A 24,178-nucleotide genomic window follows, 5' to 3' on the forward strand; every position below is an offset into this window, starting at 1 on the left:
CAGTCCTACCATGCTCTCAGCTCCTCCAGCTGCTGGAGCGTAGATGACTTTGTACTCTTTCACACGACCCTCGGCCGGCTCCCAGCGCACGTTCAACGTGGTCATGGTGGGGTTGACCACCTGCAGGTTCCTCACGCCACCCAGAGGCTCTGAAGGACAGGAAACGGCCGTTTTTAGTAGTCTTCATTACTGTAAAAGATTGTGTGATAAAGTGCTTGTCCATAAAGACAACATTAAACACAGTGGAGGTGATTTAAATCAGGATTGTTTGGTGGAAGTGAGAACTTTTCTATCCACTTTGTTGTGCTGAGTGCTTGTGTTCTCACTGGTTCTTCCTTCTGCTGAAATGTCTTTGCTGAGGCCAGTGGGGTACACAGCAGTCATGGTCACCACGTACGGAGTGTCTGGGGACAATTTCTGCAGGATGGTGCTGGTCTTCTTGCCTCCGACTTGCGTCTGTTAACACACACATCAGGAGAGATATGTGAGCAAATGACATTCTTTATTATTGTCTGAATGCTCCAAGATAAGATTCTACACCTTATTATTATTCCGCCACTTTTTGGCTTGGCATACCTTAATCCTTGTTAGGCTTGTACGGTATATGGGTACTAATAAAGTACCCCGGTACTAATGAATTAAAAACAATACAGAGCCGAAGTGCATGATGTTGAGTGTGTCAAAATGCACACACAGCTGCGCATACAAGCAAAAACAATGTGGAGAGGAAGAATGGCAAAAAGCGGTAATTCTACTAGTTCATAAAGAGGGTGCGTGAAGCACAATATAGAGGTATTTGGGCTTCAAATCTACAGATAAAAGTGATGCTTTAAACCCTGAAGCGCCACGCTGCAAGCTTCTTTTAAACTTGCCTCGCCAAAGGTGGCATTAAAGTATTACAATCTTTGCTTCAAACTTAGATAAACATTTAAATAACAATCATCCTGACCTGTACAAGGAGTTTAAAGGTATTATAAGCTGTGCACATACAGATACGTAGATCCGCACACAGCTGGCTTTTTGCCAGTTATTAGCGCTCAGGTAGGGTAAACTAATGCAAGTGAAATTACTGGATTTTGTAACAAATTCCTACAATTTGTGTTTTATCTTTAACAATGTGTGTTTTACCTGCTACATGTCCTAGTTGTGTAGTTACATCCATAGTATTGTTTAAGTATTCACTAATGATTGTATTTGTCTAAAAGCACAGACAGAGAGTGGCAACCATAAATCCTGAAGCATTTAATACAATGTCAGTAAAGCTTTCTCTTCTATTTTAACGTAATTCTAGATTATGGCAGACTATATGTGATATATTTAAAAAAAATAATAATTGCAATAAGAACAGCCCAATGTGTTTAATGCCTTTAATTTGTATTTCAATCTTCTAAAATTGTTCTTTAAGTGCAATAAGAAACGTATGTTTAATGTATTGTAAGATTTCCTGTTAAAATTAAGCTAAAAATGACATTTGTTTGTGGTCCCCTTTATTTTGAAAAGTATCAAAATACATTTTAGTCCCGATACCGGTACCAAAATATTGGTATTGGGACAACCCTAATCCCTGTTCATCTGATTCAAAATGTTCGGGCTATACAGGAACGTTTGAAGCTATTTTAAAAAATTTCCCAGAATTCCCAGTTTTCCGTGACGATTTTCTAATTGAAAATGAATGGGCCAACTTTTTAGCCTTCCACAATTTCCAAATTTTTTAACCGATTCCAACCATTTCACTTCCAACACATTCCACCATCCTGGAAATTCAATCTAAAAATTCTCAACATTCCAAACATTTCACGGAATTCCGGATTTTCAAAAGCCCTATTTCCACCATCTTTCCTGTCTGCATCTCCTTCCACATTTTCCAACCCATTCTCTATCATCAAAAAATTCTACTTAGCCAGGATATCAAAGTTAGCTATTTTATTTTTCCGAAAAATTCCCGGTTTTCCCCAAATTTTTGGAATTCTGTAAGACAAATTCTTAATAACAAAGTGTTATTACGTCAAGAATTCTTGACCGAGTCAAAAAATTAATTCCAACACCAAACAGTTAATCTCAACTAGGTCAATTGTAATATTACAGGATCTGTGCAGATTTCAACAAGTCAAATTTAAGACTTTTATAAGACCATTTCCCATTAATACGGACAAAAAAATACAAAGACATAAATGAAAATCAGAGGGCCAGAATTAATTGTAAGCGTATGAATTCATTCACTGCTCTGTCACATTGAAAAACAAAATTGTTAAACTAACTAAATGCACCAGCAGACTCTATTGTAAAATAATTTAAACCACTATTAGCAAACACCATACCAGCCATTTTTCAGATTTGCATATAAGTGTTTTCTTGCAAAAGGTGCAATGTGCCTCATATCAAGGGTTTTCAAGTAACAACAACTAGAACATCAGCAATAGTAGAGGAAAGCACAACAATATATTGCTCGTGAAAGGGACTGTTAGCATTTCTGCTAAAGCTAAATGGTTAAGTTTTGCAGTGTTTTTGCAAACAGATAAAAACATCTACAGTACTCAGTGTTTCCCACACATTCATTTATTTGTGGCGGCCCGCCACGAAAGAATTACGTCCGCCACAAATAAAAAAAATTTAAAAAAATAAATAAAAGTAACATTAATAGATTTTTAAGACCTTTCAAAATCGAATTCAAGACCTTTTATGAGATTTTAGGAGAACTTTAGACATTCTAAGGCCTTAAAATCAAATTGTTGGATTTAAAACTTTTTTAGACCCAGCGGATAGCTTGTATTATCCATATTGTTCAAATTCCTGGTTTCCCAAAATTCCAGGGAATTCCCCTTCAAATGAATGGACACTCCAAGTATTCCCAAAGCCCTATTTCCCCGCTTTGTCCTTTTTAGTTCTCCTTTCACATTTTCATCCCTTTTCAACCATTCCACCATCAAAGCATTATACATAGTTATCTATTATTTTTTCCCTGAAAATTCCCGGTTTTCCCAGAATTCTGGAATACCAATTGTCAATTACAAATTGTTACTAAATAAACATTTCTTGACCGATTCAGAAAAATTCCAACACCAACCTATTCATCTCATCCAGTGCAATCATGATATTTTCCATATTCCATAAGTTCCAGGTTTTCCCGAAATTCCCAAGTTACAGGAAATTCCAATTCAAATGAATGGCAAATCTTTCAAAGTTACCAATTCCCACATTCTTCAACCAACTCGAACCAATCTACCATCAACCAAGTCCACTCAACCTGGACATTCAATTCATTCTGCTAATTCAGGGCAAATGGGCTATTTTCCATACTACACAATATTCCCGGTTTTCCCATAATTGCCAAATGTTCAGGAAATTCCCATTCAAGTGAATGGAAACGTTTTCCAAGTTCCACAATTCCCACATTTCTCATCGATTCAAAAAATTCCAACATAAAACCGTTCAGCTCATGATTTTTGTTACATAGCGCCATCTTGAAAGTATGCTAACTGTTCCAATGTTAGTAAGCTAACAATAACATATTATGCTAACATGTTTAAATATTTCTCACTTTTTAAACAAATAAACATGGATTTCGCTACCTGCTGACATTTTAAACGTATGCTAGCTTTTTACCTGTTACCATGCTTACTTAGCTTGCTAACATGTTATGCTAATATTCTAGCAAGTTTAGTACATTTGGACCTGATAATCATTAATTTTGTTACTCACTTACTTGGCACCATCTTAAAAGTATTCAAGCTGTTCCCTGATACCACCATTTTATATAATTTCACACTTTTCCACCAAATAATCATAATTTCTTTCCTTGGTGCAATCTTAGAAGTATGCAAGCTGTTCCCCTGTTACAATGCTATTGTTAGCATGCTAATGTTTTATGTTAGCATTTAAAATGATTCTGTACATTTTAACATGATAATCATGTATTCCGTTACTTGGCAACATCTAATAAGTTTGCTAGCTGTTCTTCTGATACCATGCAATGTTGGCATGCTAACATTTTGTGCAAGCATTTAAGCTAATTTTGTACTTTTTGACCTAATAATCATGGATTTTGTTACTTGGCGCCATCTTAGAAGTATGCTAGCTGTTTACCTGTTACCTAATAGTGTTAGCATGCTAATGTATTATGCTAGCATTTTAGCTAATTGTGTACTTTTAACCTAATATTCATGGATTTCTTTACTTGGCGGTATCTTGGAAGTATGTTAGCTGTTAACCTGATACCAAGCTACTGTTAGCTTGCTAATGTTTTTTTGTTAGCATTTTGATTAATTTATACTTCTGCACCAAATAATCATGAATTTAATTACTTAGTGCCATATTAAAAGTGTAGCTTATATTAGCTAATGCTAATGTTAGCATTGTAACATTTTATAATAGCATTTTAGCAAATTTTGTATTTCTTAACCTAAAACTCATGGATTTCGTTACTTGGCGCTATCTTAGAAGTATGCTAGCTATTCCCCTAATATCATGTTAATGTTAGCATGTTAAGGTTTTATGCTTGCATTTTTAACCTAATACTCCTGGATTTTGTTACTTGGCGCAATCTTAGAAATGTGCTAGCTGTACCCCTGTAGCATGCTAAATTTTCATGCTAGCATTTTAGCTAATTTCAAATAATAAGAGTTGAAAATCATAGATTATGTTACTTTGTATATTCTTGAAAGTATGTTAACTTTTTGTATCTGTACCAACATTTAGCATTTCAACATTCATATTACATTTCAGTACACCTTAAGCTATTCAACTTTCAAACCCTTTCTACATTACGCAATTATTTCAGTTCAGCTTTTCAACATTCAAACCATTTCCACATTAAAACCTTTTCAAACTTTAAACTTTTTCAACATTCAAACCCTTTCTACAATTATTCCACGTTCCATCAGCATTTCAGTTCAGCTTCAGCATTGGAGCATTCACACACAATTTCTACAGAAATTGCCTTATCTATTTATCATTATTATTATTATTATTTTAGTAATGAACATTGACATACAGCAAGGGGCTCGCCACCAGCAAGAGGAGCGTAAAGGATCTTGTAGTTCTGCACGGGGCCAGGAGCTGGGTCCCACCTCACCGCCAATGTGCTGATGGTGGCATTGTAAACTTTCAGGTTTCTAGGAGGTTCCGGTCGCACTGACAGAGCATAAAAGAAACAAATATTTTTTTTAGATGTGAAGCTTTTTTAAAGATAGATGTTGATGGTGATGATGATGACAATGATGATGATGCTCCCACATGGAGCTGAAAGGATAAAGGCTGCATGGAAGAAGTGAGTAAGCACAGGATCAGCATTTGCTGACCAAGCAACATGCAACAAGTTTGATGACATATCTAATGATGTTACATGAGATGGATGATACACAGACGAAGAGCAGTGATTGACACACTCACACCTGTAATGTATGCAATTCACTGTCAAACAGACCTGTCTCATGAACCAAACATCACATTGTGCTGCTGTGTCTCAATTAGCGTACTAAAATTCTTCTTGGGTCCTGATCTACTAAGATCCAAATACCAATTGCAAAACAGCATGTGCAAACTATAAAATTCAGTGTACTATTATTGGGCGTGCTGCATATGATCTACTAATACAGTGTGTACAATCAACTGTTGCAGACCGCCTTATTTAAATTAGATTTTTGTATGTACTGCGCGGCTTTCACTATGGAACCACTCATTTAGCGCACATTCATGTTATAATGTTCTTTCCTGTGGCATTTTGCTATGTTTTTAAACATGCAGCAGACATATACAACTCAAGGGTTGGAATTTGGGGTTAAATCACCAAAAATGATTCCCGGGCGCGGCACCGCTGCTGCCCACTGCTCCCCTCACCTCCCAAGGAGTGAACAAGGGGATGGGTCAAATGCAGAGGACAAATTTCACCACACCTAGTGTGTGTGTGACAATCATTGGTACTTTTAACTTTATTCTGGGCATTTTAGAAGCAGCCCTGCAATGTGATCTACAATGAAACCCACTTTTTTAGCGTGCTGAAGGTGCGCTTATGGGAGATGCTGGCACTAGCTGCAAATATAGCAAAAAGCCACAGGCAGGATAATGATAACATTGATGAGCAGTAAATGAGTGACTCCATGGTGAAAGCTGCGTAGTACACACAACTACCTCATTTAAATAGGGCAGTCCGCACCAGTTATCAATTGTTCATGCATCAGTCTTAGTAGATCATACGCAACATTCCCACAAATAGCACACGCAATGTTTTAGTTTGCACACGCTATTTAGCACGTCATTCGGATCTTAGTATATCAGGACTTTAGTGCCTGATTTACTAAGGCCCCGTTTACACTGCACACCAAATCAGATTTTTCTGCCCTCGAGTGACACAGATCTGATTTTTTTTGCCAGTCTAAACGCTCGAAAGTCCTTTAAATCTTGTCATCAGGCCACATCAGGAGGTAGTCCTGAATCCAATTGGAATCTGATCTTTTCAAATGTGACCGCAGTCTAAACGCAATCCGACCTGTATGTGACCTGAAAATGATTTTTTTTCGTCAGCTTTTGGTGAGACGCAGTCGCCAGCGGACATGGATATTTCATCACAACACCCGGTTTCGGTTTCTATTTAAGATGACCAAATTTTCGGTGCATCATTAGTCATTAGTGCGCAAATAATAGGCTATATGTAATATATGAATATCTATTTTGATTCAGAAGAAATAACGATTGCTGAAAGACGGGAATTGTGGCACATTTGCTTACATGTGAGTTGAAAAATAAAGATCCCGTAGATCCACGCGGATGTCTGTGTCTCCTCTACTTAACAGCCATAAAAAGATTACAACCCTCTCAAATATATTACACTATATACACATCAATTCATACATTATATTACTTTAATTTACTTTTACGTAAAAAAAGTAAAATTTTTAGTGTTGCGACTTTTATTTTATTTTATAGTAGTAGCCACTTCTTCCTGGTCAACTTCCTTTGTTTTCACTTTATCGAAGTGCGCATGCAAGTGATGTTGAGGCTACATTGGGGCCACATTGGGGCTTGTGGGCGTTTACACTGGAGTCTGATAAAAATCCCATTTTACTTGCAGTGTAAACAGTCAGCTGGAAAAAATCAAGGGTCTCAAAAAAATCCCATTTGGGACACTTTGGCCCGCAGAGTAAACGTAGTCAAAGATCCAAATATCATGCGCTAGACAGCGAGCGCAAACAATAAAACAGCGAGTAGTATGAGTAAGCGTGTTGTGTGATCTACTAACACTGCGTGTGAAATTGAAAAGTGGTGCAGACCGCCTTATTTAAATTAGAATTTTGCATGCATTCGGGGCTTTTGCCACAGAGACACTTGATCATTTTTCCGCACTTTAATGTTATCATGCTCCTACTTGTGTGCGATGTGTTGAACTAGCAACACCTATCTATAATCTGTAACACCTTTTCTGAATCTCAATCTAGACAAAGGAAACATATGCACAGTGACACTTGATTCTGTGTGTGAGGCTGTGGATCGCATCACCAGGGCATTCGTGCGGAATGACTAAAACGCAAGAAAATGTATAATGAAAGATGTATTTTCATAATGTAGCATATTTGTTATATTAATACGTATATTTTCTAGTTAAAAACTAATTTGAATCAGCCCCTTAAGCCATCCAGCAACTATACAATTATAAAAGGAAATGGCTGAATAGATTATATATTTAATATTTTTTATTTCTACACTTCCAAATATGTTGACACACCCACATATGACGGAAGAATCCCTGTTCATCGTCTGTCTTTGCAGCGCATGCAACGGTCCTTTTTCACAGCGGTGTGTGGAACTGTCAGTTTGCACATCTTTCTCACAGGTGCTAAACAAAACACTAAATAGTGCTCCAAAAAATTTAAAAAAAAATCAGCATATACTCTGCATATTAATGAAGACAGAGAGGCAAAATGAATTGCACGCCTTATTCTTCTCATTTCACAATCGTAATCCACTATGCACACATTTAGTAGATCAGCTTTGTGTGTTTCATCAAGTTTGCACGTGTTTTAGTACACACAAACCTTTGGTAAATCAGGCCCTTAGTCTTTTGAGTGCAAAATGTCTACTTACATTTTGTGTTTAGAGTGCATAAGTATGTTACACTTCCCAGTGTACAATAACAGTAATAGATTTGGGACAGCACTACACCGTCAACATTTACACACTGAGTCAGGAAGTAAGTATACAGTATAGTAATACAGTAAACTTATTGAAGTGTACCAATGCAAGTATTCCATTTGAGACAAAGCATTGCTTTCATCCACCATGAGCTAATGTGATGCTACAATGCTTTTTGGCATCAAGCAAGCTCACTAGTGAACAAAGAAATGGATGTGTTGAAGTTACTGAGGTGGTAAATGTTCCTTCATCAAATGTTTTAGTGTCATTCATACACGAAACAAAATTTCCTTATAAGGAAGCTGACATACCGTCCACAGCCTTTAACACTACAAAGAGAAAACAGGGTTACTCCAAAAGAAATACTTTTTGTCAGCGAGAAACTTCCAAGCTTCAAACACTTACACGTGCGCTCGTTTCCCATCAAGTCTTCACTTTCGGACTCATCTGGGTAGATGGCCGTGACCGTCACGGTGTACTCGGTGTCTGGGTCTAACTGCTGCAGAATATGGGATGTCTCATCGTTGCCAAGGATGGTCTGGTGGTGGATGCACAAATATATAATGTAGTGAAGCAAGGAGAGGAATATGTGTGTGTGTGTGTGTGTGTGTGTGTAGGAGAAGTGTGTGTGTGTTGCCAACGTACAGAGTGGTCGTCGTTTTGGCCTTTCTTCGTCCAGCCGATGCGGTACAGAGCCACATCCGGCGCTCCGTGCTCCCACGTAGCCCTGAAGGAGGTCAGGTCAACCTCAGAGAACTGCAGGTTCTTTGGGGCTGGAACAACGTCTGGTCACACAAACGAAGCCAAACGTGGAAGACGTTAATACCATGATTTTCATGAATTACTGCTGCGCTGCAATTTACTTTCAACATTCCTGACTGACAAGTTTGCAACTAAACAGAAAAAAGCTTGCAGACCTGTGATTGCGTTTCCAAGCATGGGGTTGGCAGGCCCTTCGTCGTAGACTGGAGTCACGGCGACGTCATATTCCGTTTGGGAGGTTAGGCCAGATAGGTCAAAGGTGGTGATGTCACCGCCGACTTCACGCTGTCACAGAAACACGTCACCATTAGGTGGGTTTTCATTCAAGCCATTTTAGACATCTGTACAGTGAAAATATGTTTTATTAAATAAGTACTATGATAGCTTTATTAGAGACAGAATGTTAAAAATATAACGTGAAATAAAAGTTGTACATGTATTAGTATCTGATAAAATACATAATTATTTGATCCTCAACCAAGCAGCAAGCATTGTAACTATTGTAGTTTTTGTGTTCATGAAACGCACAGATGAGTCCTGTACCCTTTAAGGAAAAATAATCTAAATTCATTAGTATAAAATACCCTTGTAAATCACCATGGGCAAGACCAAAGATAAGTCAAAGGGACAAGATTGTAGCCTTGCACAAGACTGGAATGGACTACCATTGTATATGTCCAACTTTGTGGGTCAAGATTGCAGACCTGCACAAGACTAGAACTAACTACCACTGTATGCTTCCAACTTTATGGGAAAAGATTGTGGACCTGCGCAAGACTGTAACGTACTATCACTGTATGCTTCCAACTTTGTGGGACAAGATTGTGGACCTGCGCAAGACTGTAACATACTATCACTGTATGCTTCCAATTCTGTGGGACAAGATTGTGGACCTGCACAAGACTGTAACATACTATCACTGTATGCTTCCAACATTGTGGGACAAGATTGAAGACCTGCACAATACTGGAACGGACTCTTACTGTATGCTTTCAACTTTGTGGGATAAGATTATAGACCTGCAAAAGACCGGAACAAATTACCACTGAATGCTTCTAACTTTGTGGGACAAGATTATAGACCTGCACAAGACTGGAACACACTACCACTGTATGCTTCCAACTTTGTGGGATAAGATTATAGACCTGCAAAAGACCAGAACAAATTACAACTGAATGCTTCTAACTTTGTGGGACAAGATTATAGACCTGCACAAGACTGGAACACACTACCACTGTATGCTTCCAACTTTGGGTGAGCACTTGGAGGATGAGCCTTTATGTTGCCACAGAAGCTTGCTTTGAGGAGATTGCTGTGGAAGAAGATCAGGTCCACATACTTGAGTATTTGTGTAATGATTCTTGCTTTGATCAGACTGAGAGAGTAGAGGTCTAGTTGAGTCATGACGAGGTGAAAGATGAAACGCTGAGACGCGTCTGCACACAAGCTTTTTCCATTCTACGCTGAGCAGCAGCAGACAGGAAACGCTGGAACCGGGCCGGCGTCGACGCAGCAGAGCAGAAGCCTTCAGTGGTAATCCAGAAGACAAGTGGAGCTGCATTGTGTCATCCATCAGGACTTTCTGGAAAATTCTGGCCGGCGTGCAGTGTGACTCATCCAGACTGTAAGTCCTTGGAGTGAAGAATAATGAGGACAGAGCGGTGGAGGGCTAATGGGAGCGAGACTTTCCACCGTTTGTTGAGGTCTCAAGCACCTAAACTAGATCTTTGTAAGTAGGTTAGCAGCACATTCTTCATCTTTAGGTCAACGTCCACAGAATGGAGCCGCTGGAGCCAAAGTTACAGCAGACAGCTGGTGAGCAGGCAGCGCTTTACCTCTTTGGCGTCTCCATCCTCGGCCCGGTAGATCACCAGGTACTTGCGCACAGGTCCTGGCGCGGCGTCCCAGTTGAGTCTCATGCTGCTGTGAGTGACGGCCGAAATCCTGAGAGCTCCACTAGGAGGCAAAGGCACTGAGGGAGGACAATGTGAAAATAGGTCTAAAGCAGGTGTGCAAGGTGCGGAATGTTCTATCCATAAAGTAAAACATGATGAAGGAGGCTTTGGGACAAATTGGAAGGAGAAAAATATTCAATGATTGAACAACATCTTTATCTTGATAGATCTTCAAGTTTTTGGACAGCAGTGCTTTCAACTAAATGCTGGACTTTTCAACCCAGCAGTGACGTACCCGTAACTCCAGTGCCCTTCACCGGCTCGCTGACCGCTTCTCCGTGCTGAGCCAATATGGAGATTGAATAGGCCGTGTTGGGAAGCAGCTGTGTCAGCTGGATGTCGCTCACGTCTGCTCCAACACGGACCTGCAAGCAGACGCCACAAAACACGAGCTGAGCGTAGACAACAGGTCTCACAAGGTTGATTGATGCGACGCCTTACCTCCTGATCTATCTGAGGCTCTGTAGCGTTGATGGAGCGGTATAACACAACGTAACCGCTGGCTCCGCCTACTCTCTCCCAACGTACCCTCATAGAGTTCATCGTCTCATCGTAAACATTCATGGACGTGACGGCCGGCAGCGGCACTGCACAGGATGAGACAATTTTTTTTTTTTTTAAATCAAAATACTCACATGTGTAGTATTGTAATCATTCTCTTGATCACAGGTGTAGTATTCTCATCCATCCAAGAACTCTTAAAGAAACGTGTGTGGTATTCTCATCTATCTTAATACTCTTAGTCATGTGTGTAGTATTTTCGTCTATCCAAATACGCTTAATCACATGTGCATTAATCCAAATACTCAATATCACATGTGTGTGGAATTTTCATCCATCCAAATACTCTAAATCAAATGTGTAATTTTGTCATCCATCCAAATACTCAATATCACATGTGCAACCATCAAATACTCATTATAACGTGTGTAGTATTTTCATCCATCCAAATACTCTTAAAACTGGAATATACTTCCGCGTCATGTAGCTTGCGTCCCCCTGACGGCGTCTTGTTTGATTTATAGTTCTTCCGTATGGGTGGTGCCAGATATGTAATTCTATTCCAAAACACTAAAGGGCAGTGTCTCCAGAAGGAGCAATTGCAGCTGTTGTTGACTAAATCAGGACTAAGTACTGTGTGTGAGTGTTGTCAACCACTGAACTACACTGGAACTATCCATCCATCCATCCATCCATCCATTTTCTACCGCTTATTCCCTTCGGGGTCGCGGGGGGCGCTGGAGCCCATCTCAGCTACAATCGGGCGGAAGGCGGGGTACACCCTGGACAAGTCGCCACCTCATCACAGGGCTACACTGGAACTAATCAATCAAAATCATCAATTTACTTTTAATGGACGTTTTACTTATAAACCAGAGGAAAATACTTTCGAGAAGATGGACTGTGCTACTTCTGAACGACTTGCGGCAGAGTACGCTATTATTATCTGCAACGCTATTCGGCCATTTGGGACATGGGACAAGAGAGAGCTAACATGTAATTGTAAATTAACAAAATTGTTAAAATAACTATTGTAAGTTAACCACGTGCTGGTGTTAATCGGTATGGTCATGATCAGAGTTAACAAATGTTTCTATGTATATCGTGCCTGAAAGATTATTGACGGAGAATGAGAAGTTTTGTGTGTGAGGGAAAAAGACGTGTGCGCACGAGAAACAATATGTGTCGGAATTGAACCTGTTGTTAGCACAAGATTGACAATAAAAGTTGAAAAGAGTGTCGTACTTGTGACTACTTCTGGGCGCAACAAAAACACAATACGCTGAAAAAGACATACATTAATAATTTTTTTAGAGCACACCGAGTTATTAAGTACATGATATCAGTTGTTATGCAAATGTACTGCTGTTTCATTTCATACAATGATTTGTGCATTTCAAGCACAAAATCTGCTCGCCTGGGTTCAGGGACCCTCCTCGGCAAAAACTGACCAAGCACAGCTGGCGACGCGAACCTAGGATTTTGGGGCGGTGCACGGGAGGCTACGCAGGGGGAGGAGGGGACGACGCAAGGCAAGAGTATACACCAGGCTTTAATCACGTGTGTAGTATGCTCATTCACCCAAATACTCTCAATCAAATGTATAGTATTCTCATCCATCTGAATACTCTTTTTCACATGTGTAGTATTCTCATCCATCCAAATACTCAATCACAAGTGTGGAGTATTCTCATTACTCCAAATATTTTTAATCACAAGTGTGGAGTACTCTCATCCATCCAAACACTCTTAATCATGTATGTGTAGTATTCTCATTCATCCATATACTACTTATCACGTTTAGTGATCTTATCCATCCAAATACTGTTAATAACATGTGTAGTATTCTCATCCATCCATTTACTCTTTACAACATGTGTGTAGTATTTTCTTTCATCCAAATACTCTTTATTATATATGTGGTATTCTCAGCCATCCAAATACTCTTAATCACAAGTGTGTAGCATCCGCATTTATCCAAATAATCTTAATTAAATGTGTGTAGTATTTTCATCCATCTAAATACACTTTATACCATGAGTAGTATTGTCATCCTTCCAAATACGTTAAATCATAAGTGTGTAGTATTTTCATCTATCCATATCATCATGTGTAGTATTCTCATCCATCCAAATACTTTTAATCACATGTTTAGTATTCTCATCCATCCAATAACTCTTTATAAAATGTGCAATGTACTCATCCATACAAATACCGTAATTTCCGGACTATAAGCCGCTACTTTTTCCCCTCGTTCTGGTCCCTGCGGCTTATACAAGGGTGCGGCTTATTTACGGCCTGTTCTTCTCCGACACCGACGAAGAGGATTTCAGTGGTTTTAGTACGCAGGAGGAAGACGATGACACAATGATTAAAGACTGACTTTTCATATACGGGTAGGCTGGTTATTTTGATAACGTACAGGCGAGCACTTTGTATTACTTTGCACCGTTGTATTATTTGTACTCTGCACGAATGCTGTTCGCCATGTCAAAGATGTGAAAGTTTGATTGAATGATTGAAAGATTTATTGTTAATAAATGGGACGCTTTGCGTTCCCAAACAGTCATCTCTGTCCCGACAATCCCCTCCGTGGTAGCAGGAACCCCTATATACTACGCTAATTACACATCAAAACCCTGCGGCTTATAGTCGGGTGCGGCTTATATATGGAGCAATCTGTATTTTCCCCTAAATTTAGCTGGTGCGGCTTATAGTCAGGTGCGGCTTATAGTCCGGAAATTACGGTACTCCTATTTACATGTGTGATAATTTAATCTATCCAAATACCGTACTCTCAATCACATGTGTAGTGTTCTAATCCAAATACTCTTAATCACATGCGTAGTATTCTCATCCATCCAAATACTCATAACTGCATGTATAGTATTTCCATCCATCCAAATACTCTTAATCAAATGTGTGGTATTCTCATCCATTCAAATACTCTTAATCACGTGTGAAGTATTTGCTTCCATCCGAATACTCTCAATCACATGTGTAGTATTCTCATCCATCAAAATACTCTTTATCACATGTATAGTATTCTCATCCATCCAAATACTATTAATCACATGTATAGTATCCTCATCCATCCAAATACTTTTAATCATGTGTAGTATTCTCATCCATCAAAATACTCTTAATCAAGGGGAACTACAATTTTTGGGGGATTTTGACTATTGTTCACAGTCATTATGAGAGACAAAAAGACAGATGTATTTTTAATGCATTCCAACTCATAAATAAACTTAAATACCAGTCAAATCTATTCCGCTCATGAAGCCTTCTAAATAACCTTACAAAAAGTGCTACATTTCTTGACCTAAATTTTAACTAAATATTAATGATATTTTTATTACTAGCGCTAACACAGACCAACTGTTTTTAGCAGCGTATTGCCACAGAGAGCTAACAAATTTGTTGCTGCTATATTGACGTCATGAGCTGGTGAACTGCTTTCTCGCCTGGGCGCTCGTGAGAGTTTATTGTACATTATAAATAATGCCTGTCACCTTAATAGTAGAAGTATGAGAACATAATCCAACAAGTTGGTCAACTTTGGCATCCAAGGGAAAAGCAAACATTGTGATGCGTTTTTTTAAATTATTGTTTAGTATTCTGATCCATCCAAACATTCTTATTCACATGTGTAGTATCTTCATCCATCTAAATACTCTTAATCACATGTAGGATTCTCATCCATCCAATTACTCTACCATACATGTAATATACTCATCCAACCAAGTACTCTTAATTACATGTGTAATATACTCATCCATCAAAATACTCTTAATCACATGTGTGTAGTATTTTATCCCTCCAAATATTCTTAATCACAAGTGTGTAGTAATCTCATCCATTCAAATACTCTTAATCACATATTTAGTATACTCATCCAAACAAATACTCTTAATTACTTGTGTGATATTCTTACCCACCCAAATAGTCCTAATCACAAGCTTGTAGTACGGTATGCTTATCCATCCAAATACTCTTAATCACAAATGTGGTAATTTATACTCTCAATCACATGTGTAGTATTCTCATCTATCCAAATACTTTTAATTACGTGTGTAGTATTGTCATCCATTTAAATAGACTTAATTACATGTGAGGTATGTTGATCCATCCAAATAATCGTATTCACATGTGAAGTATTCTCATCTATCCATATACTCTCTTAATCTCATGTTTAGAAATCTCATCCATCCGAATACTCTTTATCACATGTGTAGTATTCTCATTTATCCAAATACTCTGTCACATGTGTAGCATTCTCATCCATCCAAATTATCTTAATCACGTGTGTAGCATTCTCCATCCATCAAAAAACTCTTAATCAAATGTGTAGTATTTTCATCCATCCAAATACTCCTTATTACATGTGTAGTATACTTATCCATCCAAACACTCTATCACATGAGTAGTACACTCATCCCTCCAAATACTCTAAATCACAAGTGTGTAGTATTCTCATCTATGTAAATAGTATTTATCAAGTGTGTAGTATTTTAAAGGTTGAGGTTTAAATTATTTATTTACATCCATCTAAATACTTGTAATAACTTATGTAGCTTTCAACATAACTTTTTAATGTTTACTTACTAAGTATGAAAAATGATATTTATATAATGCAGTGTTATATGTGTCAGGAGAAATGTCCACATTTCAGCCTACAAGAATTCCACTTCCAACTAGAGAAAACATTTTGCTTTAAGTTGTAGATGTTGTTTACGTTTTAGCTACATTCATGCTAACCTTAACCCTGTTTAAACGTCATAAGTGACGGTAAAATGAGCATCGTTTGTAGTACATTTTGTTGTAGTGTCTCTCACGCACGCACGCATGCACACACCCACACACATCATCTTTTGACAATGTTTGTGGCGACGCAGCATTGTATCAATGGGCATGCTTCCATTTTTGATGTGGTGTTCGACAAATGTGCAGAAGCAGAAATGTTTAGCAGATCAGCAGGAGAACAGGAGAAGAAAGTGAAAGACGACACCAAACAAACAGGAAGGAGGAAAACTCTTACAGGTGGTCTCTGTGCCCGCCAATGGCTCGCTGCTCTCCTCGCCAGCCACAGAGTAGACGCTAACAAAGTACTCGGTGAGCGGGCTCAGACCGTCCAGAACCACAGAGGTCACAGAGCCGTCAAGCAGCATCTATAAGAAAGAATAAATTACCTTTGACACCTGACATTATCTAAAACATCTGCCTGGTGTCCAACTGATTATGTGACACTAACACAGCGGCTGCCAAAGTGATTGGACGGAAAAAAAAAATTCTGGGCAGCTTGCTTGAATGCTACCTGCTTGTAAAGTGTAGAAAAGAAAATGCGGTAAAGGAATATGTCTTTCTGGCAATTCAGACAATGTGCATCCGTAAGAATCTCTGCTAGTTACAAGCAGACTCCCAATAAAAGCACAAAATATGTTTTTTTTTACCCCACCTTAATATTATTCTTTAGTTATATACGTTTATATAAGGTATTCATAGTTAATAACACTGTGCAAGAGTCTTGTGCTGGCTGTGGCTAAATGCAAATTCCCCAGAAGCTTCTCATAAAGGGGACATATAATGCAAAACCAACTTGTCTTACCTGATGTACCTGCTTTTGCGTATTTGGGATCTGCATAAGTCCATAAAAGTTGTAATCAAACCGTGGCGGCATTGTGCAGATATTCATAAAATAGTCTTGCCTTCCTTCATAGTTCCTCCAAACGAGCCGTTTGGAATTTGGTCTGACCTGTCACTGTGGCATTTTCTGACCTGTGACGTTATCGGATATCTCCATATATGGTACAAATGTATCCGAGGATCTTAGCCCGAGTACGCTAATGTAGTCCAATGCTGTATTCAATAAGCTCCTTCTTTTTCTCTATCCTCTTGTTGTGGAGGAAACTGGCTCATACATGTACATGCATCCTCCACTGTTGCCATTTGTAATACAAAGTAGCGTATAGTTCTAACTTATATCCGTCAGTAGACTTGATAGAGAAGCGCTAAAAACTATAACATGGCTGATGCGGAGAAGACGCAGTCGAAGTGTAGCTACGTATATAAGACCACCCACAAAACGGCGCATCCTGAAGAGACGGTCAGAAAGCAGCTTGAGGATGGTTTGTAAAACATTATTTAAGCCATATTTTGACCAAAGAACTACTATTACATGTTACATAGACCACAAAAAAGTGTTTTAAATATTGTAAAATAATATCATAATGTGACCCCCTTTAAAGAAAGCTTTCAAGTTGATGGAGCAACAAATATGAACATGTGCTTTAACTTCATAAACCATTTTTTCTGTCACAGGGGAGGGGAAGTGTGGGTCGTCTGTCAATCACATGATGTTTTAAACATACCTCCTGTGCAGCTCCTCCGGCCGCACTCACGTATACCACACGAAATCTCTCCACAGGACTGTCAGGCGCGGTCCAGGTGGTGCGGAAGGAGCGATGGGTCACCTCGGAGGTCACCAGGTTGGTGGGCGCCTCCAGCTCTTCTGCTGCAGGAGCACGAGTACACATGATGCGACTTGTCAAACGGTTCAAGGAGCGAACTCGGCAGCCAAAAATCTTTCTTTCCGAAAGCCTCGCTGTAAATCACCATTGTATTTCCTCTTAAAAGTGATTTACCCACGGAATGTTCCACCAGTGGACTTTATCACCTTCTGAGTGCTTTATTCTGCTTTCATTGTGAGCTGCAGCCAGCGAGCTGACACATGGCTGTACATGACTTCTAGAAGACTGGCCAACACTTCTTTACAAACCTGATATGGATTCATGACTTCACTCCACCAGACGTGACGCCCCCTCTAGCGCTTCTAATAGCACTCATGAACTCAAAAATGTTACGTTGTCACTCTAAGCAACAGCAGAAAAGTCAAACTTTCAAAATTTATCATCTGCGCTGCACGGCCACTAATTAGTGGACGGCGTAAATCTGACTTAGCACTATTTACAGAATAATTATTGTGACCAGTCAGAACTTGTGCTTTGACTGCAGTCTTGACATCATTCTCTTAACATGATCCACTTGAAAGGCTGATGCAAACAGATGGAATCAAGTTGTCAACTTTGGACAACAATAACCAAGGAAAAACAAACTTCACACACACAACGATGTCAAGCATGGATTTAAAGCCTCAATCTCAATCTCAAAAAGACTTTGTGGCCAACATACTAATCAAAACCTCATATGTCAGGTTCATTCGAGACTAAAAGTGTGAACGTAATTCTACCAGCCTCTTATCCCAAGTCTGCTAGGATAGGCGTCAGCTTACCATGACCTTAATGAGGACAAGCGCCATGGAAAATGGATGGATGCATAAATCATCAATTATCTATTTTAACATCACATGCATTTCAATTTCAACAATATCATGCAGTCAATGTACAATGGCTCGCTGCCTGTTTAAAATTCAGACTACGCTGATTTCTTACAGACGGTTTTGAAAACATAATTTTTGTGGGGGTTTTTTTCTCTACAAATGTTATTTTGCAGACAAAACATCTCTTTCACCCTCAGTGGTTAATAAATGAGAAATACATGATAATAAAGCATCAAATTTACTGCATAATGTTCCATGTATGTAACGATATGTTGTCAGTGTAAGATGGCGGTATCCTGTGTGGCTACATTATCACTCGCGGCTACACAACATGTTAGTATATTATCATAAGTAAACTGTAATTTAAGTAAACGTGACATCGGACAAACACCGACTATGACAGCTAGCAGGACGCCGCATACCAGTGCTAGCTGCTTTAGCGGGCGATATGGAGTGCTAATGGAGTTCGTCCCACCTGAGCCCTTGACGCTGTTACAAAGATTGAGGGTGAGGTCCTCCACGATGTCCATCAGAAACTTGAAGTCGTTGACGTTGTACATGTGAATTTCATCGGGATCGCTGGCAATAGACCGAAGCTCATTCTCATCTGCGTTCTTCACGCCTGGAAAAAAAGAAATAAAAATAGACGAGCGTCAGTGGATAGAATTGTTAGCTACGCCTCATGACAACTCACCGATGGCATAGAGCTCGATGCCGCTCTCTTTCAGATTCTGCGAGTTGGTGACAATTTCATCCTGGGACTTTCCATCTGTGATCAGGATGCCGATTTTACGAGAGTCTTCGCGCATTCCCACGTTGCGCTTGAAGTTGTTCTGGAGGATGTAGCTCAGAGCCATCCCTGCAGCACAGTTAGGGGAGGAGTCTAATCTCTTTCGGACCAATCCACTATGAGGATGCGAGCTTGTCACCTGTCATGGTGTTTCCTCCTTTGTAAGGCAGGTTGCTCACGGCCTCCAGCAAAGACGCCTTGGTGGGGTGAGCATTCAAGTGCCACTCGGTCTTAGGGTCTCCACTGTACTGAGCTAGACCTGCACACAACACAGCAAACACTTTATCAACGTTTGATTGATACAATATCCCTGCAAAGCCTGGCGGAGACGTGTAGCCGTCGACATTTGTGGTGAGTGACCAGAGAACTAAAAACTGTTAATGAATTCTGTCCCAACACATAAAACATGTCCCACTTTCTGCTGAGCAATCAATCACGTGCTAACCAGCAGGTGGCTTTATTTTGGATTGGGCCAGCATACAGTGTAGTGCTAGTACTAGTAATACTAGTAAAACTAGTAATGCAATCTATTGGTAGCACTACTACTACTAGTAGTAGTAGCACTAGTTTGAATATTGGCAATAGTAACAGTAATAGTTGTAGTACTGGCACTATAAGTGAAACTAGTAGTAGTAGTAGTGAGCGGTGTGTGGAATACTTACCGATCTGGACATTATTGGGGCTGATGTCAAAGACGCTGACCATGCGAGCAATGAAGTTGCGTATAGTTTTAAAGTTGATGCGGCCGATACTCCAGGAGCCGTCGACCAGCAGCACAATGTCTGCCTTGGCTGAGGTCTTACATTGTGTGTCTGCGGAGACAAGGACACAAGGACTAGAGTGACGTTTGTCCAATTTTAGACAGGAAGTGTGTGTGGACATTAAAAGGAGTGAAAAAGAGAGGAAACAGGAAGTTGTACATGGAGTAACATCACAACAAATCACACACAGTCCTTAAACATTCTCTTTTTTTTTTACATCCAGACGTCAGTGTTCCTTGGGACTCCTCTTCCTCACGATCCATCATTTTGTCTCAGCAGGTAACCTGTTGGAGTGAAAAATGGACGCTGCATGGCGGCCATTTAAAACCTGGAGCCTGTGTGTGCGATTGAAAAGAGGTTAGACAACAACACAAGTAAACATAGATGCAATCTGCGATACGACCGGCCAATCAAACACCAAAGCAGCTTACTTGGCCAAATGAATAATCTTTCATAGGCACGAACAGTAATTGTTGGTTTATCGCTATTAATTGGTTCTGGACATGACTGCAAAGAATACATTTCCGCAAAGTAGGAATCATTAAAATAAAGCTTGAGCATAAAAAGTCAGTTTAGTATCTTCTAATTCCATTTTTTAACACTACGAGAGCCCTTTAGACATGAAATAACACCCTTTAGTCACCTATACACTCTTTTAATCCAATATAGTTATGCTGCCAGGGGCTGAGCCAATCAGTGGCTACAATACTGAACAGCGGCATTTGATTGGTTTGGTCTCATCTAGTTACCAATACTACTGTAGTACCGGTATATATTTTTTTGTTGATTTAGCCATTTTTGTACTTAGAATGCTTAATTTCGGGTACAAATGTTATACAATATGCTTCTAAAAAACGAAAAATATGCGATTTGGTGAAACCGCAATATTTGTGTTTTAGATCCGCGTTTGTGTGTTTTTAGTTGTCTGTCTGTTCCTAATTATAAAGAACCCTTGATAGGCTATCTACTTCCACGTGACTTGCTGCTACTTGATCTTAGCGCTGCTTTCGATACCGTCGATCATAACATTTTATTAGAACGTATCAAAACAAGTATTGGTATGTAAGACTTAGCCTTTTCTTAGTTTAACTCCTATTTTACTGACAGAATGCAGTGCGTTTACCGTAACAATGTGACCTCAGAGTATGTTAAGGTAACGTGCAAAGTTCCACAGGGTTTGGTTCTTGGCCCCGCACTCTTCAGCATCTATATGCTGACGCTAGATGACATCATACGCAATTACGGTGTTAGCTTTCACTGTTATGCTGATGACACCCAACTCTACATGCCCCTAAAGCTGACCAACATGCCAGATTGTAGTCACCTGGAGGTGTGTCTAAATGAAATTAAACAATGGATGTACACTAACTTTTTGCAACTTAACGCTAAGAAAACGGAAATGCTGATTATCAGTCCTGCTAGACACCGGCACCTATTTAATAATTCCACCGTAACATTTGACAACTAAACAATTACACAAAGCGACTTGGTAAAGAATCTGGTGTGGTCCTGATGGCTTCATCAAGCTGTGACCTTCGGTGTTTAGCTTCAGTGTGAAGCTTCTGGGATGAGACTCAGAACCTTCAAACCTGAGGCTATGGTTCTCATCCAGAAACAGGGTGTTTTTCACCTTTTGAGTTGGGAGTGAGGTCTTGCCCCAGGTGGAGGAGTTCAAATGTTTTGGGATCTTGTTCACAAGTGGGGGAAAACAGAAGTTTGACATCTGCAGTAATGCAGTCTCTGACAGAACTGTCGTCATAAAGAGACAGCTGAGTCGGAAAGTAAAGCTCTGGATTTAGCTGTTTATCTATGTTCTTACCCTTACCTACAGTCTCAAACTTTGAGTGGTGACCACAAGAGCAAGATGCCAGCTCCAAGTGAGACATTTCTGCATATAGTTTGGACTATTAGTGTGAGTGAAGCCAATGAACTCTTTCAGTGGAACGCTTTCAGAGTCTTCTCTTTGTTACGCAGGTATCTGCTCTCCATTACAGATGGAATTACCGCCTAGCGTCAGCTCCTCCTGGGGGTTTGAGAGCAGCATAACATTTTCCAAGCCGCATGTAAGTTGCTGGGATTCAGGATCATTAGTAGCGTGTAATCGTGTTTTCCGGCTTGAGACAAGATCACAGTTGTGACATCCCTAAAAATCAACATTTGGGCAACGGGGACTCCCTGGGGAGCTGGTGAAGATCTTTGTTACAGCAAATATATGTAAAATACGTAACTTATGAGATGCAATTCCCAATAATGAGTATCTGCACATCTGTTAAACTGCATGTCAATTAAGTCTGACGGAGAAATGAACGAGGTGAGCCAAACAGCTTTTGCTAATTAGCCTTAATCGTAATCATGTGCAGCCGGCTTCATCCCTCCATTCCAGTGTCACTGATGTTGATTGCCTCCGACAATGCCAAGTACAACCCTCTGGCGCTGCTTTGGAAGAACTCAAGGCCGGTACATGCTGCTGAGGAACAACCAGAACCGTCCAGCATGTTGGAGTAGAAGTGTGTCGGAGACGTCAGTTTTTACCAGAAGGACCGAACGCAGGTGGCTCGGGAGCGTCAGAAAGTGTTGTCTTCTCCTCTCCTGCCAGAGGCAAACTCTCCCCTCCATCAAACATCCCGAACACGGCCACCGAATACTTTGTTCCCGCCCTAACACATACCGCATGAAGAATAGCTGTTATTCCTGTCATGCCAACTTTTAAATCTAATGAAACAACTACATTTTCTTCATGCCACTATATTGTCATTATTAGTATGTCTCTATGAACATTTTATGCTAATGCTAAGAAGCGCTCACCTGAGTTCCTCCAGAACCACAGTGTTATCGTAGGGTCCCACAAGCAGCTCAGCCAGGTCAATATCATTCCCAGCGGGGTGGAAGGTCACTTTGTATCCTCGAACATTCCCAGGTGATGGATCCCAGGAGACTCTGAAACTGGTCTTGGTGGGCTCTGAGGTCTGCAGGTTCTGTGGAGCCTTGTAAGGTGACACTGAAATACAAGAACCAGGTTGGGAACGTCAAAGGTTTGAAAGTTTGTCATGTCCGTGTGAAAGCGAGTTTCTGATGAGTTCAAGTTTTCGTTTTCATCAGTACAAGAGTATCATGCTATTGCTAGGTGTAACAACACAGTGCTAGCATAAGATGACCGCCATTATTGAGTACCTTTACACACACGTTGTCATGCTTTTGTTTTATCTGTGACATCAAAATCATTTGATGATTCTGTGTCGGTGGTTGTTTGAATATTAGCATTAGCAAAACGTTATTGTGTGCTTTCGTACATTTGTGTCAACCTTTCATAGTCTTCCATTCATTTGTTAAGGTAAAGAAGCAGTAATATAGTGTATGTATTCTAATGGTTACCTGTGTTGTTCCTGTGACAGTAACGTCAGTTGAAGGCTCGCTTACACGAGAGCTTTTTCAAATGTTGTGTTTGTCATGTTTGTGTGATGTGATGTTGAACGATGGCAACGTACGTGTGCTTCCTACTCCTTGCCTTGCTTTTCCTTCCCCGCGCTTGTAGATGGGATGAACACTGATGCTGTACGAGGTTAAAGGCTGCAGTCTCTTCAGGACAGAGGAGGTGACCCCCTCTGGGATCTTGAGGACTACTTCCCGGCCTCCAGTGCTGGGAATATACTTGAGACGGTAGTGGAGCACCTTGCCGGGCGCCGGCAGCCACGTGACCTTCATGCTGCGCTCCGTCTCGTCAGTCACGCTTAGACTTTTACCCTCAGCGGAAGCTGCGAGCACACAACCGCAAAAAAAATATTTTATGGTGACCACATCTAAACCTACCAAGTTCTATGAAGCAATTAATCATGTACTTAATGAGCTGAAGGAAAATTTGTCACAGTACTTTTAGTACTTCTAGTTGTAGAAAACACATGTGCAACATCTGACTTAATTGAAGACATGTGTTCATTTAATTCAACAT

The 24,178-nt window shown here is 40.0% G+C and overlaps 1 protein-coding gene across 7 annotated transcripts in view; it reads right to left on the reverse strand.

The window, feature by feature from the left end:
- col12a1b (collagen, type XII, alpha 1b) overlaps positions 1–24,178 on the reverse strand; it is a 118,753-nt gene that overhangs the window by 55,295 nt on the left and 39,280 nt on the right. For 4 of the 7 annotated variants that reach the window (XM_062045213.1, XM_062045219.1, XM_062045220.1 and 1 more), the window contains 19 exons: positions 23,718–23,984; positions 23,038–23,230; positions 22,765–22,889; positions 20,134–20,283; positions 19,611–19,730; positions 19,376–19,540; positions 19,157–19,303; positions 17,714–17,856; positions 16,384–16,513; positions 11,283–11,428; positions 11,077–11,206; positions 10,722–10,858; positions 9,042–9,171; positions 8,770–8,909; positions 8,530–8,662; positions 8,436–8,453; positions 4,991–5,130; positions 327–456; positions 1–149 (listed from right to left, as the gene is read on the reverse strand). In XM_062045213.1, the coding sequence (XP_061901197.1) occupies positions 1–149; positions 327–456; positions 4,991–5,130; positions 8,436–8,453; positions 8,530–8,662; positions 8,770–8,909; positions 9,042–9,171; positions 10,722–10,858; positions 11,077–11,206; positions 11,283–11,428; positions 16,384–16,513; positions 17,714–17,856; positions 19,157–19,303; positions 19,376–19,540; positions 19,611–19,730; positions 20,134–20,283; positions 22,765–22,889; positions 23,038–23,230; positions 23,718–23,984 (2,693 nt within the window). The remainder of the gene's footprint in view (positions 150–326; positions 457–4,990; positions 5,131–8,435; positions 8,454–8,529; positions 8,663–8,769; positions 8,910–9,041; positions 9,172–10,721; positions 10,859–11,076; positions 11,207–11,282; positions 11,429–16,383; positions 16,514–17,713; positions 17,857–19,156; positions 19,304–19,375; positions 19,541–19,610; positions 19,731–20,133; positions 20,284–22,764; positions 22,890–23,037; positions 23,231–23,717; positions 23,985–24,178) is intronic. The other 3 variants (XM_062045214.1, XM_062045215.1, XM_062045216.1) reach the window with 3 other exon arrangements.

This window comes from Entelurus aequoreus, linkage group LG04 (genome assembly GCF_033978785.1).
Source record: "Entelurus aequoreus isolate RoL-2023_Sb linkage group LG04, RoL_Eaeq_v1.1, whole genome shotgun sequence".
Classification (NCBI taxonomy): domain Eukaryota; kingdom Metazoa; phylum Chordata; class Actinopteri; order Syngnathiformes; family Syngnathidae; genus Entelurus; species Entelurus aequoreus.